Here is a 17,309-nt window from a genome sequence, read left to right on the forward strand (position 1 = left end):
GCTTTAGGGGGGGAAAAATCACAATGTGCCGCATGTTTTTAGTTTTGGTTTCGCAGAACTTACGATTTTTTTTTTCGGGTATGATGGTGGGAGGCATATTAAAGTAATTTTATCCTTAAAAAAGAAAAAATATGATATTTTAACTTCAAAATTTGATTGATTTGAAAATTTTAAAATTTCGGAGAAAAATCCAGAAAAAGTCTTTAAAAACCAAGACAAAAAGCGGCGATCTATCCCTGTTATAATGTAAAGTAAATAATATTTTTTAACACTTACTTGAATGTATTTATTTCACATCGGCTGTTATCAAAATCCTGGAATTACAATCCTTGATCAGATCATCTTTCTACCCCCCCCCCCTTTTTTTGCATTTGAATTCGACCTCAGTAAATCAACGCGTTCGCCAAACGCTATTGGCTGAAAACTGTATGATGCAATATCCATAGTGTGTTGGAATGCAACTGACTGGCTCAAAATCTTTCTATGAATTTCATAAAATATAAAAAAATAGTCGCTATTTATTGCAAAAGGTCGCCGTTTTTTTTAAATAGTCGTTTTTGGCCTGTTTTTTGCCAAAAAAGTCGCCATAGTCGCCTAGGGTAAAAAATAGTCGCAAAAGTCGCCTTTTTAGTCGCCAATGGCAACCCTACATAAGTGATTTATGAGTTTTTCAATCACTGCTTCTGCTGCATGTTTGTTATCATTTTGTACGCTGCAGGTTTTTTAGACACTAGACTTTATATTAATTTAAAAGGCCTAGAAAGGGTTGCTGCGAAAAACTATATCTTCATACAACATTTAACTGTAAAACAGCATTTACGGACAATCTCTTCATGTAAGGTCAATTCAAATTGTTTCCTAAATATATAAATATTCAAACACTAAATTCCTTTAGCGACCCATCTGGCTCACAGATAAGCTCCAGGTTGCCGAAAACATATCCCTGTAGGAACGAGGACTTCAACCAAGAAATAATATTACATGTTATGAGAATTCTCTGTAATATTTCTTAATTCCGCTTTCTATGAACAATAATATGTCATCAAATTCTTCTCTTAGAATTTAAGTGGTATGTGTAATTTTTGAATTTTGAAGCGCTTAAATAATGGAATATCGCGTCTAGAACTAAGAAAGGCAAGAACTTCTTTAAAGACACTCTGCAGTACGATCTCAAGTGCATGATAATAGTAATACTAATGCAATCTATCACCGTTCAGCTTTTGCTCTAAAAAAATACATGCACAATTTATACGGCCGGTATTGTAAGCCGCTGTATAAAACACTACAGCTTGAACAGTTAGCAATAAAGAGCAATCATCTAAGATATCATATACAACTGAAGAAATATCTCAGAAATTCTGAGTAGCTGTTCAACGTTGGAACCTGAAGCTATCATGGTAAGCCTATCGGGCGTTTTTTTCCAGTTACATCTGGATGTAGCTTTGTATCCCAGGGAATAAATAAAAAACCTAAATTTAAATTCATGAAATCTGATTTTACCTCTCGAAGATTTTTTCTTGCTCTCTTAAGGGATGTACGATGGATTTAAATTTACTGCATCTAAGTAGGCTGTTAATAAATGAGCAGCATCTTTGTTCCTAATATGGCATTTGTCTAACATTGATGAAATGCGAGCAGATCTCAATAGTTGTCAAGCTTTTTTGCGTTGTGGTAGACCAGATATAGAAAAAAAGGTTCAACCGGTTAGGATCGATACCCATTTCGGTTTCTAAACCTTGTGAAATGCAAGAGGAATTTGATGATAATAAAGGACTATGTACTGAAATGGAAGACAGTTTAAAGTATAGATTTAGATATGGAAAATAGAGTTTATTTTTATGGTAGGGTAATCGAGTATTTTTCAAAATTTAAATTATAAGAATGTATAAACATTTAAGTATATAACTAAAGAACAGCGAATTAAAATATAATTGTCATTACTTATATTTATAGCATGGAAACCTAGTGACCCTATTTGTCACACCTTTTACATACACAGAAAATTTTCTAAATCAACACCCCCAAAGGATGGAGGAGGCAATTTGTTGTTGTCAAAAATCATTCATTAATAGCCTAGGCCATTCATTAATGACCTTTAGAATCCCTTGTGTGCATCTTGGTGGAAAGAAATGTTCCCCTGCCGCTTGGATTGAAACGTGCGCGAATAGCGGTATGCCTGTCCCAAGGCCATTGGTGTACTTGTACCCTATGTAATATGTAAAATTTTACAGAATGAAAGTGAGAGAATGGTTGGTCTGGAAGTAGCAACATCTATTGATATTCAAAATTACTTTAAATATGAAACCTAGGAATATTTTTACATAAAAATGAGAAAATTCGCAATTTTTTCTTCAAAACTCAAAAAGGGGGCCCTAGGAGCACGTGTTAATATTCATGGATTGACTTAAAATTTTGCATGGATCATTTATTTGTATAATGGAACAAATTGAGGGGGCGTCGTATAAAATATCTACAACTTCAAAAATAAGGACCACCCTAATATATATATATATACGAATTTTTCTTAATGCAACTTGAAAATGACAGAGTCAGAATGGTCCCCCCCCCCCCCCCAATAAATTTCAGCTGACAACGCCAATGCATTAGACCAAAGTTCTGAAGTCTAGTTTTCATATTTAAATTAGTTTTTTTTTTTTTAAATAACACACCATAACTTACTATATCTGCAAAAACATAATACATATTCATGGATGTTCTTTTCAATTGATCAAAATTTGCCTGTGATCTAATTTAAAAGATTTTATAGAAAATCTAAAAGCAACATTCTATTACACTAAAACTTAAACATATGCTTTAGTTTTTATGAATGAATTAAACTATTACATGGAGTAAAAATAAATCAAACTTCTTAGCTGTCATACAAGAAAACAATTTTCAATATGTAACTTTAAAAGTTTTGAAGTTTATAATTTTAAAATCTTTAAGTTTCCAGACATATTATTCATTTTCATTCTTTTCTATCAATCAATTTAGATCCTGATATCATGTGTCATGAAATGTTGAAATTAGCTTTGGATTTTTAAGGTAATTTTAGAATCAAAATACTTCACAGAAATTTTCATTCTATAATCAGAAAATTCAATTTTTTCGGTAACATAGAAGTAATTTTTACAGGTTTGAGAATAAAAAGATTTTTTGAACTTAATATTTAAAAAAAAATTAACTTCATTTTTTTTTCATTACTGATGTATTTTTTGTTCATTAAAATATTAATAGTTACTCTTGAATACTCAAATTTGTTTATAACATTAAACTCGGCAAATACTAGATTTAGACAAATTCAAATTTTCACAAACATTTCGTAGAACCTACACAGCACAAAATTATTTTACAATCAATAACTATACCCATATCGTGGCCTCAGAGCAATAGTAAGATATCTAATCCCAGAAACAACACTAAGATATCTTATGGTTGCTCTGAGTATACCTCAAAACTCAAATTTTGAATTGGTAGCCAATGGCTACCAGATCCTCACTAAATGGTAGCCAAATCTCAAAAAATGATAGCCAAACTTTATTTTAATTTAAATTATTTAATTTATTTTAATCCGTTTATTTATTTAGTATTTGTGCATATGTCATTGGTGTAGCAAAGAACGTTTCTTATAAAATAATAATTAAAAATAAATAAGTAAATAAAAAATATTAAAAAAATAAATAATAAAATAAAAACGAGCTAAAAATAAAAAAGGAAAAAAGGGTTGAGGAAAAATTTTGGAGGGGGGGGGGAATTGAACTTGGGGGGGAACGGGCACCCCTGCCCAGATATTATTTAACACATCTTTTGAAAACTATAATCTGCATTAATTTATCTTTAAGCAAAACACTTCAGGATAAATAAATAAATAAATAAATAAGATTATTATTATTAATAATTTTTTTTTCAGCTTTCAAAACTTCTAGAAACATCACAGCTTTCAACCAAAACACGAGTTAGTTCCTTGATAAAGAAAACAACAAAATACCAAAAACTTGAACAGAATGTAAAACCTAAACCATTTGCGATTCTACAAAAATATTTTTATGTTTTTGCAAATGCATGCAGAATTTTATAAAAATCGAAGCCAGAGTGTCAAAAATTGAATAAATAAAAGAAAGGTAAACAATATAAAACAAAACGAAAAAAAAATAAAAAGTGAAATAAAAGATCCAGCAGAAGAAAAAAAGAGTTTCAGCCGTTTTCTTTCCACCTTCTCTAGATGCAGGAATGCCATTTTTTTTTATTATTTATGTGTTTTATAAATACGATTGTACTTTTCTTTATTTTGGAACACACATTTTCCTCTTCTAAATGGTGAAAATGGACAATCTACAACGTGGCGCCATTTTGAAAACGCTAGACGCCATTTTGAAAATTTACCGCAAAACTTAAAAATAACATCTTTTTTAAGGAGAAATAAAGTAAATAAACGGATATGTCCTCTCCTCTAGTAGGTTTCTTATTCTAAAAAGAAAGAAAAAGGAAAAACTAACCGTATGATTAAAACAAAAAATCAAAAATCTTGCAAAAAAACTTTTTTTTCAGTGATATAGTTTTTACCTTGTCTCGGTGCATTTTGACTCAAAGGCGCCATTTTTGTTTATTCATATGTAAACCAAATGTACAAGATTAATTCTTTTTATTTTGGAAAGGACATTTTCGTCTTAACTGTTAAAATAAACAATAACAAAGTGACGCCATTCTGAAAACGCGTAGTTTAAAAATACCGCAAAACGAAGAAATAGCCATTTGTTAAGGAGAAATAAAGTTGAAAAATGAATTTAAGATCAAAAAAGCGTAATTTACTAAATTGGTGTATTACGATCGCGTGTAAAGAAAGCCGAGTTTTCGAAATAGCAAGTTTTGTAACGAATTTGCCATCGTGATTGCGATTTCTGTTTTCTATTCAGAACAAGAACACATTGCACAATTAGCCACAATTGGACAATACTCCGCCCCTTCCCTCCTTCATCCCTGGCGATCCGATAGACAAACTTTTAGTGGACAAAAGAATTTGGGGAAAGGTCATATATCAAGACTATAGGTCAGGGAAGGTTGCATTGGCGAATGGTAGCCACATTGGCGACTGAAGTTAAAATAATGGTCGCCAAAATTTGAAAATTGGTCGCATTTGGCGACTGGCGATCGCGAGTTTTGAGTTTTTTAGTTCTGAGGCAATGATATGCAGGCATCAGGATATATATTTAATTATTACCTTTGAAAGCAGGGGATATATACCACATGTCCAGCATGCCAGATCCCAAATACTGCCCAAGAGCCATCTGCATGTAAAGAATTGGAATGCCGATGAAAAATGTAAGAAGAAGGAACTGAAATATGAAACATCCTGTAAAAGAAATGAATACATAAATAAACATAATCTTTGTATAATACCATATTATTGTTTGCAAGGTCTCTTTAGATATGTACTCATAGTAACTTGCTAAAAAATAGTGCTTCAGCACCACATTATTTTAAATTAAGTATACATTTAAATCCTGAAGCAAAAAACTGCCAGGGGCTCCAAATTTTGTTGTTTCGAACAGGATATTTTTAACTCCCCACGCACAAAGGAAGAGGGTTAGAAGTTTGACGTGTCTGTATCTGTGTGTCCGTCTGTGGCACTCTAGCCCCTAAACGGATGGACCAATTTTGAAAAAAAAAAAAATTAGTCAATTTGTCATTGACTAATAGCCAGGGGTGCCCAATGGTGGGCGGGATTCCACAGACAACATCATTGAAGTTTTTGGAGAGTACAGTTTTAAGTCAGTCATTTTGTTTTACGTTTTGGAGGTTTTTGAGAAATGAGGGGGTTGACAGTTGCTTGAAATGCCTCATGTAAGGTACACACTGGCAGATGCGTTGCTAGTTCATTTTCTAATTTCTGAACTTGGTCAACACCCTGCCGTCTAAATATTCTGAATAGCAACAAGAGAAGAAAAAGCATTCTGATAATACATTGTAGATACTACATTATTTAGTATTACATTGTATCATTAACAATCACTAATTCAGATATCTAATAACAACTTGTGGAAAATTATTTTGAAGTTTTTCTTTTTGGGATTTAAAGATTCGTCAATTAAAAAAAAAGGAATTACAGAAAATTCTAGGAAAAGTTTTATCCATAATGTAATAAATGCATGTTAAGGTTACGCTATCCGGTTTTACATTTTCAAGGTTTATTCCTTTATTTGTACATGTTTAGGTTGCTTGGCAAAAATTGTTCGATGCAAGAGCATATAAATTGATGTACAATGCACACAGAATGTTAAAAAGGCATCTGCTGCAACAGCACAAAATGGAGTTCAAATCAAATTTTTATTTATACAAATACAAATACAAATGTGACGACCAGCAACAGGCACTGGGCCCAGCTAGGCTGGTCCTAGTCAATTAATTAGTCCCCAATGAAGATCAATGGCCCTCTTAAAGCTATCCACTCCCTTGCTCATTACCACCTCTTCTGGTAAGCTATTCCAAGTGCCCACGACCCTGCTAAAGTAGTAGTTTTTCCTGATTTCCAAGTTAGCCTGAGATTTAAATAGCTTAAAACAATGACCCCTTGTCCTGCTTTCCCCGCAAAAATTTAATCCATTTACATCTTTCATTTTGATAAATTTAAATAACTGAATCATGTCCCCTCTGACTCTCCTTTGCTCCAGGCTATACATGTTAAGCCTATTAAGTCTGGTATCATAACCTAAATCTGAGAGTCCCCTTACTAATTTAGTTACCCTTCTTTGAACCCTTTCCAATACAAAAATATCTTTCTTCAGATAAGGTGACCAAAACTGAACAGCATACTCCAAATGAGGTCTTACTAAACTCCTATATAAATGCAGAAGAACTTTCTTAGATTTGTTTGAAATAGATCTATTGATGAACCCAAGCATTTTGTTGGCTTTGTTACTAGCAATACTGCACTGTTGACTAAACTTGAAGTCCTGATTTATAAAGACACCCAGATCCATAACATTTTCTGCCTGATTTATGACTGAACCCTGTAAACGATATCTCATACGCTTATTTCCATGACCTAAGTGTAGCACTTGACATTTCCCTACATTAACTGCCATACCCCATTTATCTGCCCACTTAGTAATATGATCTAAATCCTCTTGCAGCTGTTTTACTTGTTCTTCATTTTCGACAATCCCCATAACTTTTACATCGTCAGCAAAACAATTCATGCTTCCAGAAATATTTTCATTGATGTCATTCATAAATATAATAAACAAAAGAGGCCCTAAAACTGATCCCTGAGGAACCCCACTTAAAACATCACTCCAATTAGAATGATTTCCTCTCACAACTACTCTTTGCTTCCTACCAGTAAGCCAATTTCTAACCCAAAGTAAAGTTTTTCCTCCTATTCCAATGTCAGCTAACTTGCTGAGAAGAGCAACATGCGGTACCTTGTCAAAAGCTTTTTGAAAATCAATATAAACAACATCCACACATTTTTTGTTATCTAAAGCTGAGGTAACCTTGTCGTAGAAATGCAATAAATTAGTAGTACAGGATTTACCTTTCCTGAAACCATACTGCAAACTAGTCAACAGACTATTAGTCTCTAAGAACATCATGATCTTAATTTTGAGCAAAGTTTCGAAAATCTTACAAATCACCGAAGTCAAACTTACAGGTCTATAATTCCCAGCAATACCTTTAGACCCCTTCTTGAAGAGTGGCGTTATGTTAGCCAGCTTCCAGTCCTCTGGCACCGTCCCCGAGTTATAAGAAGCATTGAAAATATTCAAAATAACATCCACTAATTCCTCTGCACATTCAACTAAAATTTTTGGATAAATATTATCTGGTCCCGGAGCTTTAGTTGCTTTAATCTTTTTCAAATGAAATAAAACCTCCTCCCTGGAAAATACAAAATCCTCAAGCTGTATAATAGCTTGTGTCTTGTTAGTGTCAACTGTTGAGATACAGTTATCGTTAAACACACTGGAAAAAAAGTTATTTAGAACATTTGCAATATCCCTATCGTTATGGATTAAATTTCCATGCTCATCAACCAAAGGCCCAATTTGACTGTTTCGAGCTTTCCCAGAATTAGCGTAAGCAAAAAACCTCTTAGGGTTCCCATCAATGTCATCTGCCAGCCTTTGCTCCAATTCCCTTTTCTGAATCCGTACCAAATACTTAAAATTTCGCCTTGCCTTACCATACTGGAGCCTTTCCGCACTCTGACCAGTTTCTTTAAACTTACGAAAAGTGGCTTGCTTATAATTAAGAGCTTCTTTAGTCTCCCTGGAGAACCACATGGGCCAAATTTTGGTACTAACACCTTTTCTCCTAAATGGAACATAGTCCCCAACGGTTTTAGCAAGTTTATCCTTAAATTCCGTCCACTGCTGATCTACGTCGCTATTTTCCAACCCTGACGAAAAAACCTCTTTCAAGCTCTGCCTAAGTGCAACAAAATCGGTGTTTCTGAAATTGGGCACAAACCTAAAATTATCATCTTTGCACACTTCAAATTTAACCCGGAACCTAATGCTGTTATGATCACTATCTCCAATATGCTCCCCTACACTCAACCCCTGAACAAAACTACCTATGTCACAAAAAACTAGATTCAAAATGGCCTCCTCTCGAGTTCCCTGAGTTACAACTTGATCTAAGAAACAGTCACCAATTACTTTTAAAAATTCCTCTTCTTTGCCATTACCAGGATAAAAATTATTCCAATCAATACCCGGAAAATTGAAATCCCCCATTATGATAACGGATCCCTTACTGGACATGTCACTAATAATACGGTACATCTGTTCATCTTGTCCCTGGTTTGAATTAGGTGGCCTATAAATGTTTCCAAAGCGTAGCTTTATGCCCTTACTGCTCATCAACTCCAGCCAAACCATATCAATATCAGTAGGCTTATCATTTATGACCAATTCATTGCAAAAAAAATTGTCTCTAACATAAAATAAAACCCCACCACCTCTTTTACCTACTCTATCCTGTCTGAATAAATTATACCCAGCAATATGTAATAACTCTGCATCAGATTCGGTAGCCCATGTCTCTGTAATTCCGATAACATCCAACTTCTCATCCATAACTATGCTTTTCAATTCATCCATCTTGTTCCTAATACTGCGAGCATTGGTATAGAAAACTTTAAGCATGCCTAAGTTGCTTTTATTTAACACCCTGAAATTTCCTAAATTACAATTGTTAACATTACTACTCTTGTTTGTCACTTTATTTCCATTTCTAGCAATACCCAAAAACATATCATTCTCTCGATACCTGGTGCTTGAACCATGCCCCCCATTCCAACTTAGTTTTTTGACTCCAAAGCCCTTAAAATTAATCCACTAACCATTTTGACCCCTGTAGAGCTCAGATGCAGGCCATCCCTAGCAATCCAATCCCGTTTACAATGACTCCATACATCAATGAACCTGATACTGCGCTTTTCGCAAATTGACTTCAGTAGCAAGTTCATACACCTCGCACGTTGATTTAGCCAGCTCCTATGCACTCCATACCTGGGAAGCAAACCAACCACTTGGACATTTGTCGAAAAGCTGGTTGCTTTATCCAACAGGGATTCCCATTCCCTAGAAAACTCCTCATTTTTACTGTGGCCTACATCATTTGTTCCCACCCACAAAGTAACCATGTACTCCTTATTCAATACTCCCTTCTTTTCAGCAACCATATTAACGTCTTTTACCCGCGCCCCTGGTAAACAACACCTAGCCACCTTACGCTTTACTCTCCCAACTGTGTTACCCACCTCCCTTACCATAGAGTCCCCCAAAATTACACCCTTAGTTTCCCAATCTAACTCCTCATTTGAAACTTCCCCCTGAATCTCTGGAACATTTATACCCTCTACAACTGGCTTACACCCTAATGCTAACTGGGCTTCCAAAACTAGCATCTTAAGTCTTAAGTCTGAGAGTTCAGCACATTTAGTGCAAATATAATCCTCTTCAAAAACAGACTCATTTTCCCCCTTATACAGGCAGAACATATGACATAAATCACAAGAGATGTCGCTGTGTTGTTTTCGTATTTGGAAGTAAATACGTGTGTAAACGTTGAGTTTACGGTGTTGTGTGATAATTGCTTAATTGCTGATGAATAATTTAGCAGTTGTTGACGATCTTTCCTGTACATAGTGTAAATAAATTTCCTGTGTTTTTATCAAGAACTGTGTCTTCATTTCGAGAAAGTGGAAGTCGCACCGAATCCGTTACATAATACGTTAGATCGGGGGTTTCCGAACTGAGTGCCGCAGGAAGAGGTAAGGGGTGCCGCGAAGTGTTCATGGTAACAATATAATATGTATATTAAACTAGACTAGGGTTCCTTGAGAAGATTTTAATTCTTCAAAGGGTGCCGCGAATCGTTTTCGTTTGGGAATTCTGCATTAGATGGCACCAGGCAGTGGTGTTCAGAAAGGGTCAGGGGATCCGTACCCCTTACTCAAGAAAAGAACGTGTCTTGGGAAAGCGAAGTTATTTTAACAAAAGGAAAAAAAATGATGTTGGGGGGGGGGGGGGAATCTCAATTCTTTAAAAAAAATCTTTTAAATTAACACATGTAGCTTATTGCTTAGCAGATAAAATTCTCCTTTTCTTTCTCTCACCCCCGCCCCTTTTTTCCTTACTAGTTTGTTGGGGAGAGCCCCAAGAACCGCTCTGCCTCTAATGATATTACATCATCGAAACATAGTCTGCAACTGCGTTTTCAGAACTTCAATTTCGAAAAATCAGGCGGAGGGATGATGGATTTCACTCTATTTTTTTTTAGAAAAATCAATCTGGGGCAACTTCAAAAAGTCCCATTCCTTTCATTACACTAAGGTTAACAAATATAACCTACACTGTAAAAAAAAACTGTAAATTTTGAAGAAGTTATCCGTATTTTTTACAGAAAAAAACTGTTCGTAATAAAATACAGGATTTCTCTGTTTTTTTGAATCTGTAACTGGTTATAAGCGTTAACTGTTACCATCGCCTCAACGCGTACTTCGTTTTTCTTCGAAATTTCGCCCGCCTGTTTGGATTTTGGTTCTCGTGCTCGAGTTTTTTGATCTTATATTTATTTAAAGCGAGTAAGTCTTAAATCGTTTGCAACTTCCATTTCATTGCATCCTAATCAATATTTTATTATTATGTTTTTTTGTCATCTGTTACAGAGGCATATTCGGAAATTTACCTTTGTATACATGTATTTCGTAGTAGTATAGTAAATATTGAAATGTATTTATAAAAGTATAGTTTCATTTTTTAATCTTCATAAAATAATAAATCAGCTTGAATAAATAATAAAAATACGGAAGATTTCTGTAAAATAAACGGAAGAAAACTGGCGTCCTGGCTGACAGTTTTTTCCGTAAATTTTACAGATTTTTTTTACAGTGTATAATGGCGTTTTTAAGATTTCAATTTCCAAATATTTCCCCGAAGACCCCTCAAACTTTCCTAGCATCACCAAAGACCGTCTAGTAAGCGGTCTAAAACTGCGTTTTTAGGCCTAGAATTCCAATTTTGCCGTTTGAGGACTTTAGCAATGGTAGCTATACATCTCGTCTTTTAAATGAAATGTTTAAAAGCAAGCTCAGTTGGAAAGAAGAGGAAGGGGAATTTTTTCCCAGTGGCCCATAGTTGTTCCCCGCCACCTCATTTAAGATTAGAAAACACATTGAAAACTTGATCTGGCCTATTGTTGTCTGAGGCTGCAAGTTGCCCATTGCTTGAAAATGTATAAAGAATTTTTTTAGTCCATCAATTACCTTTTTTTTAAAAAAAAATTAAGGTTTAATCATTTTAATCATCACGTGTCGTCTTGAGTGATTAATAAAGTTCAACAGGGTAAATGCAGGCAACGTTCTTTACTATCTGCCTAGATTTTGACATAGAAACATTTGAAAAGTAGAAACATCTCACCAACTAAAGGTTAGGCTATCTATACTTAGTTGTCAAAAAATACGTAGGTCAGACAAGTTTTAAATGAGTCCAAAAAAAAAAAAAAAAAAAAAAAAGACTGAAATGTGAAATCACATTTTACATTTCAAATCTCATCAAAATAAGTAATTTTTATAAGTTATATCAGTGTATATTTGATCCGGATTTCAGTTAGCACCTTCTGCAAAAACTCCTATGAATACGGGCGATAGGGCCACCCACAAGCTTTCTTCTGTCTTTTCTTGTCATTATTTACACTAAATAATACAAATATGACAAAAGCATCCCTCCCTACAGAGAATAAAATGAAGCTCCAAGTCACTAAAAACCGTGAAAAATAGGTGACCCATTGTTGTACTCCAACATTCCCATTTTCGATAAATGTTGAGAGTTTGTGAAAACTATGAAACATTTTAAGTCAACAAGCGTATTATCTTAATTCCTAACTGACAAAATAGTAAAGCAAATCTGAACTTATCAGATCTTGGAAAACAGTATAAATAGTATGCATAAAGGAGACTTTTGTTGGCTCTTCCACGAGTGAGTCGAATCACGCACAAACAACGACTAAGTTATCCTTATATATTATTTCTGTAACCTGTTTTTAGTTTCTACACGAGATTTTCCTCAATTCTTGATCGATTTCTTTGATTTACACCTTATTTTAAAGCTCTTCGTGCAGGCTACTGACGAAAAATAGACCCACGGTCTAAAAATTGTTTTTTCGGGCAAAAAAACCTGTTTTAAAGAACCAGAAAGAGGTTTTCGGTTAAATTTATAACTTTAACTTGCACTGTTACCGACAGAGCTGAATAGAGCGTTCGACTGGTAACCAGGAGAATGCGTGTTCGGGCCCACGTCTAGACAATCTGCATCAAAAAATTAGAAAAATATCGCGCATTACATGAACAATGAATAACAAATATGAGGGAATACATGAGGTAGAAACGCTCCTAGCTGTTATGAAAATTTGATGCAACACGGAGCTAAATTGATACTTAATTGTAAGGGGTTTTTTTTGAAGCTTTGGCTCCGGGAAGAAAATTAAAGCATAATGTAAGCGAAAATATAAGTATCAGGTTTAAGATTTCTGTTTACATTGGAATTGTTTTTTGTTCAGTAAAATATAATAAATCGTCTGTTGAAATATAGATTCCTCTAATGAGTTTTTGACTCTTTGTACAAATTAAAAAAAATACTACCTCAATTTAAAGGGTAATATATATATTTTTCTTCTTTTTGAAAAAAAAAAAAAAAAAAAAAAAAAAAAACAAATAGCGTATCACATTTTTACTACATTTGAAAAGCTACACTTAAAAAAGAACTTAGTTCAAATTATTTTGTATTTTAACCGTGCTGTTAAATGATGAACACGTGCTGCCATCTAAGTCATAACGGTTCAAACAGCCTGCGATAACAAATTGTAAAAATTTTCAAAAATAAAAACACTTCTCAGCAAGAAAAAAAATTTAAAATTACCTGTGGGTTTTTTTTTCGGTAGAGCGTTCGGCTATAAACTGTCTGAACTTCGGGCCAGTTCGGGCTGTCCGACATAATAGCAAATTTACAGTAATATTACGCATTACATGTACTCATAACATACAACAGATAACACACGTAATAAAATAAATGCAGTGGGAATGCTATTTGGTGTTTCGACTCCTTTATGCAGGCTACAGTTATCATTCAGATAAGTTGACTGCTAATCAAAGGGTGTTCTTCCCTTTTTTTTAAAGCTTAGACTCCGTCCAGACCACTGAGCATAATGTAATCATAAAAAAAAGTATTAGATATACCGCAAGGGAATCTTTTTTGTGCAGAAAAACATTTTCATTGTATGCTGAAATGGAGATTGTTCTAATAGCAGTGTTCGAACTTTTGAACAAATGAAAAAATACTACGCCAAATTAAAACTATGAGTTTCAACCAGTAAATCCTTAATTATTTATTCGAATACGATATAAAACATTAAAATTACTATCAACTTCAATAGTAAGAAATCATTTTCTACTCCTCTGCTTTCGGCTGGAAAAAAAAAAAAAAAACTTTTTGTCTACGTTCGAAAAATTACACTTAAAAAACGGACTCAGTTCAACTGGTTTTGGTTTTGGATTTTAAGTGTTCGATTAAAAGAAAAACAAGTGCGGGCTTTTAAGTCGTACAGGTTAAAGAAGCATCCTATGGGAAATTGTTGAATATTCAAAAATAAAAACACTTATTTTTTCAACCGAATTTATTACTTCTTTAGAATGTTTGTTTCAATCGCTGCGTGAGATCTTCCTCATTCTTTAATCAAATTCCATGTTTTACGAATTTTAAATCGTATCATGCTGGCTAATGACAAAACATAGACGCATGATCTTATATTTTTTCGGCGAAAAACTTTTTTACTGTGTTTTATTACGCATTCCTTCAATGAATAGCATTCGAAAAGGAAGGCACATTTGCTAGGTTTGTTGGTGCGTCGTACTGTTAATCAGAATGGCGCCAGTTCAAATCCGTGCCACTAAATATCTCTTTAATGTTTCTTTTTTTTTCCGTCAGATGCTCACATGGGCAGGACTGTATTTACCACAACCTGTTTTTTCACATGCAAAATTACTGATTTTTCACGTGTCACTCAGCCACACTTTTAATGATATTTATATTTGCATTGAAAATACGTACAACCAAAAGGGGAGCGATGATCAAATTATCACAATGTTGTATTTAACGAGGTTTTGTTACTGATGTCTTCAAATTACATGCCTTCTCTTGTGCGCTTACTTTTTTCCGTTTACTTTTTTCGGTTTTTCTTCACAATATTCTTTCTTTGAAATTTTTAAAGAGCGAAATGCCTTATGAAACGATTTGAAGTACAGTGCGGAGTTCCGCACGGGTTGACTAGTCTAAAGTATACTATAACAACGGCAATCTCTGATAAAGCGTCTTTAAATACCTAAATGGTTACACTACCTGGTGAATTTTTTCCGAGCTCGTAAGTTTGAATAAGAAGCCACTTGAGAGCAAAATCATCACCATGGCAATAGTGGCCCATGGTTGCCCCCTTGGCACAAAGTTGTACCGTTTTACGGTATAACTTCATATTTGATTGAAGATGTACCAAACCACAATTTGTTAAGCTTACCCGCTTTGGGCTCAATGGTAGGGCAATATGGTTTTTTCACAAGTTTGTTAAGTTTGATAATAAATAAATATTGGGTTTGAAATAATACAAAAATCATTTTTTATTTTGAATTTCAAGAACCCTGCTAAGAAATAAAACCGAAATTGTTACGAATAAAATCTAAAAACTACAATTTTCGAGCGTTCTTCGAAAACCTACCCGCTTTGATCCACTCTCCCCTAAAATTTGCGTTTGGTACACTATAAAAGCACTTAAAAAACGCCTTAATTATTATGATGACTTGCTTAAAATGGATCCACTCGTGGAAACTTATTTGCATCTCCTGCACCCTCTCTCTCTCTCTCTCTCAATTTTTTTCTCTCACTTATTTTCACTCACCCGTTGGAGAACGGCATAGACTACTTTGGGAGTCATAATCATTGCAATTTTTCTTTCGTCCCTTTTAAAAGAAGTACTGAAATCTTATTTAATGTTTTTTAAGCCTGAACAGAAAGTGAAATACTCATTTTTCTTTCCTTTCTAATGGCATCATTGTTTACAAGAACATCACATGATCCTTAACCTAAGGGTGGAGATGAAACAAAAAAAGATTGATTGCAATTGTTTTCAGTAAATTGATATGAAGCAACAGAGATTTTTTTCTTTCTTGATTTACAACCAAAGATACAGCAAGCGGGCCTACGATGGAAATCCAGCTGATATATTGTTGTTTGTTGTATTTTAAAGCGAAGAGTAGATGGATTTTACTGCTAAAAACTAAGAAAATTTAAACCGAATTTTTCGATAACATCAACGAAACACATCGGTTTCAATACAAATTAACTTAAATTCACCTTCTGTGGCCTCGATATTTTAGGCTCCTATAAAACCTTGAAGATAACTTTGGGTACACAAAGTCTATTTGCGTCATCAAGCATTCCTAATGTCGAGGGCATCCTAAACTTGATGACATCTGAAAGAAACGGAATCAGTAAATTTATGCTTTAGAATTCGGATAAGTACCACTAAAAAAAATTAAAAATACATATTCTAAACAAAAAACATTGCTTGCCGTTCGCGAAAATTCGGCGAGAATTCCTGGCGCTAGATACAGAGATACTCTGAAGCAAACTAATGATCAGATTTAAAGAGATAAGAGTCCTTTCAAGGCTAACAAATGTCATTTGTGGGGGCCTTTTAGGGTTGGTTCTCAAGAGTTAGTGCAGTGAAAATGATTACCGCTTTTTTTTTTCATTATTTTCATCGACTGTATCATTTCGGATATCATTGGCGTTACAACGTGGAATGACAAAGGAGCATTTTGGAAATGATTACATGGTCGAAGATGGTTGAAATTCTGATTTGAAGGCTTCAAATATTCAGAGTATTTGGATTATTTCTCCAATATTTTCTACACTTCATTTACGATAAGAAAAATTTGGTGTAACTTTTAGCTTCAATTTTCAGTACAGCTCTAACTATGTTCAGGGCCGCCGAGAGCCTGGATGGGTCATTTGTCAGCATCGAACCGCTCTCCCTGCAAATCTAATAAATTTTTTACTACTCTGTTTCCGAGCCAGGCCCTACCCAGGATCGGGCTCCTAATTTCCGACTAGGCTGACATGACCTCTCATCAGCACTGACTATGATTGTATTTGTCTATTTATGTAAGAGTTATTACCAGTACATCTGTTGAATTTTTCTATTCTACATAAAATTCAAAAGTCATCACTTTCTTTTCGTAAATTATTATTTTGAAATATGCAGAACAGAAACAGGTCTCGAAAGTCCTATAACAAATCTGCTACATAGATTTTGATTTTGAAATGGTATGTAGAAAAAAAAATAATCAACAGACGGTTCGGAAGATTCCTGAAGGGGACATAAGTAGACAAATACAATGCTGGTTAGCGTAAAATTGCAGTGCATATTTCATACAAGCGTTACGTCATTTCATAACGCTTTCTTCAGTGCAAGAAATGGAATTCTACTAAGGAAAAAAACCAAACATACCAAAAATTCTGCTACTTTTGTAGCAAAGCAGCGATTGTTGCTTTGAAGAAGAGATGGTTTATTGTTTCTCTGAAACTCGAAGAAGTAATTTTCGTAACTATAGTTTTCACCAAACAACGTTGCGTTTGTCAAATAATTTGACATTATGTTTATCCTACGACAGGAAGTTGGTAAGTTTTGGCATTCAAATGCATGTGAACCTTCAATTAATACAAATAAAAGTGCGTTTTCCACATCATATCGAG

The 17,309-nt window shown here is 34.2% G+C and overlaps 1 protein-coding gene across 1 annotated transcript in view; it reads right to left on the minus strand.

The window, feature by feature from the left end:
- Window positions 1-6,848, minus strand: part of LOC129233653 (sodium-dependent transporter bedraggled-like) — a gene marked incomplete at its 5' end in the record, with an annotated part of 44,900 nt that extends 38,052 nt beyond the window's left edge. The window contains 2 exons of the mRNA XM_054867626.1: window positions 5,219-5,350; window positions 6,833-6,848. Coding sequence (XP_054723601.1) covers window positions 5,219-5,350; window positions 6,833-6,848 — 148 coding nt within the window. The remainder of the gene's footprint in view (window positions 1-5,218; window positions 5,351-6,832) is intronic.
- Between the last annotated feature and the right edge of the window lie 10,461 nt (window positions 6,849-17,309).

Source organism: Uloborus diversus, unplaced genomic scaffold (assembly GCF_026930045.1).
Source record: "Uloborus diversus isolate 005 unplaced genomic scaffold, Udiv.v.3.1 scaffold_583, whole genome shotgun sequence".
Classification (NCBI taxonomy): domain Eukaryota; kingdom Metazoa; phylum Arthropoda; class Arachnida; order Araneae; family Uloboridae; genus Uloborus; species Uloborus diversus.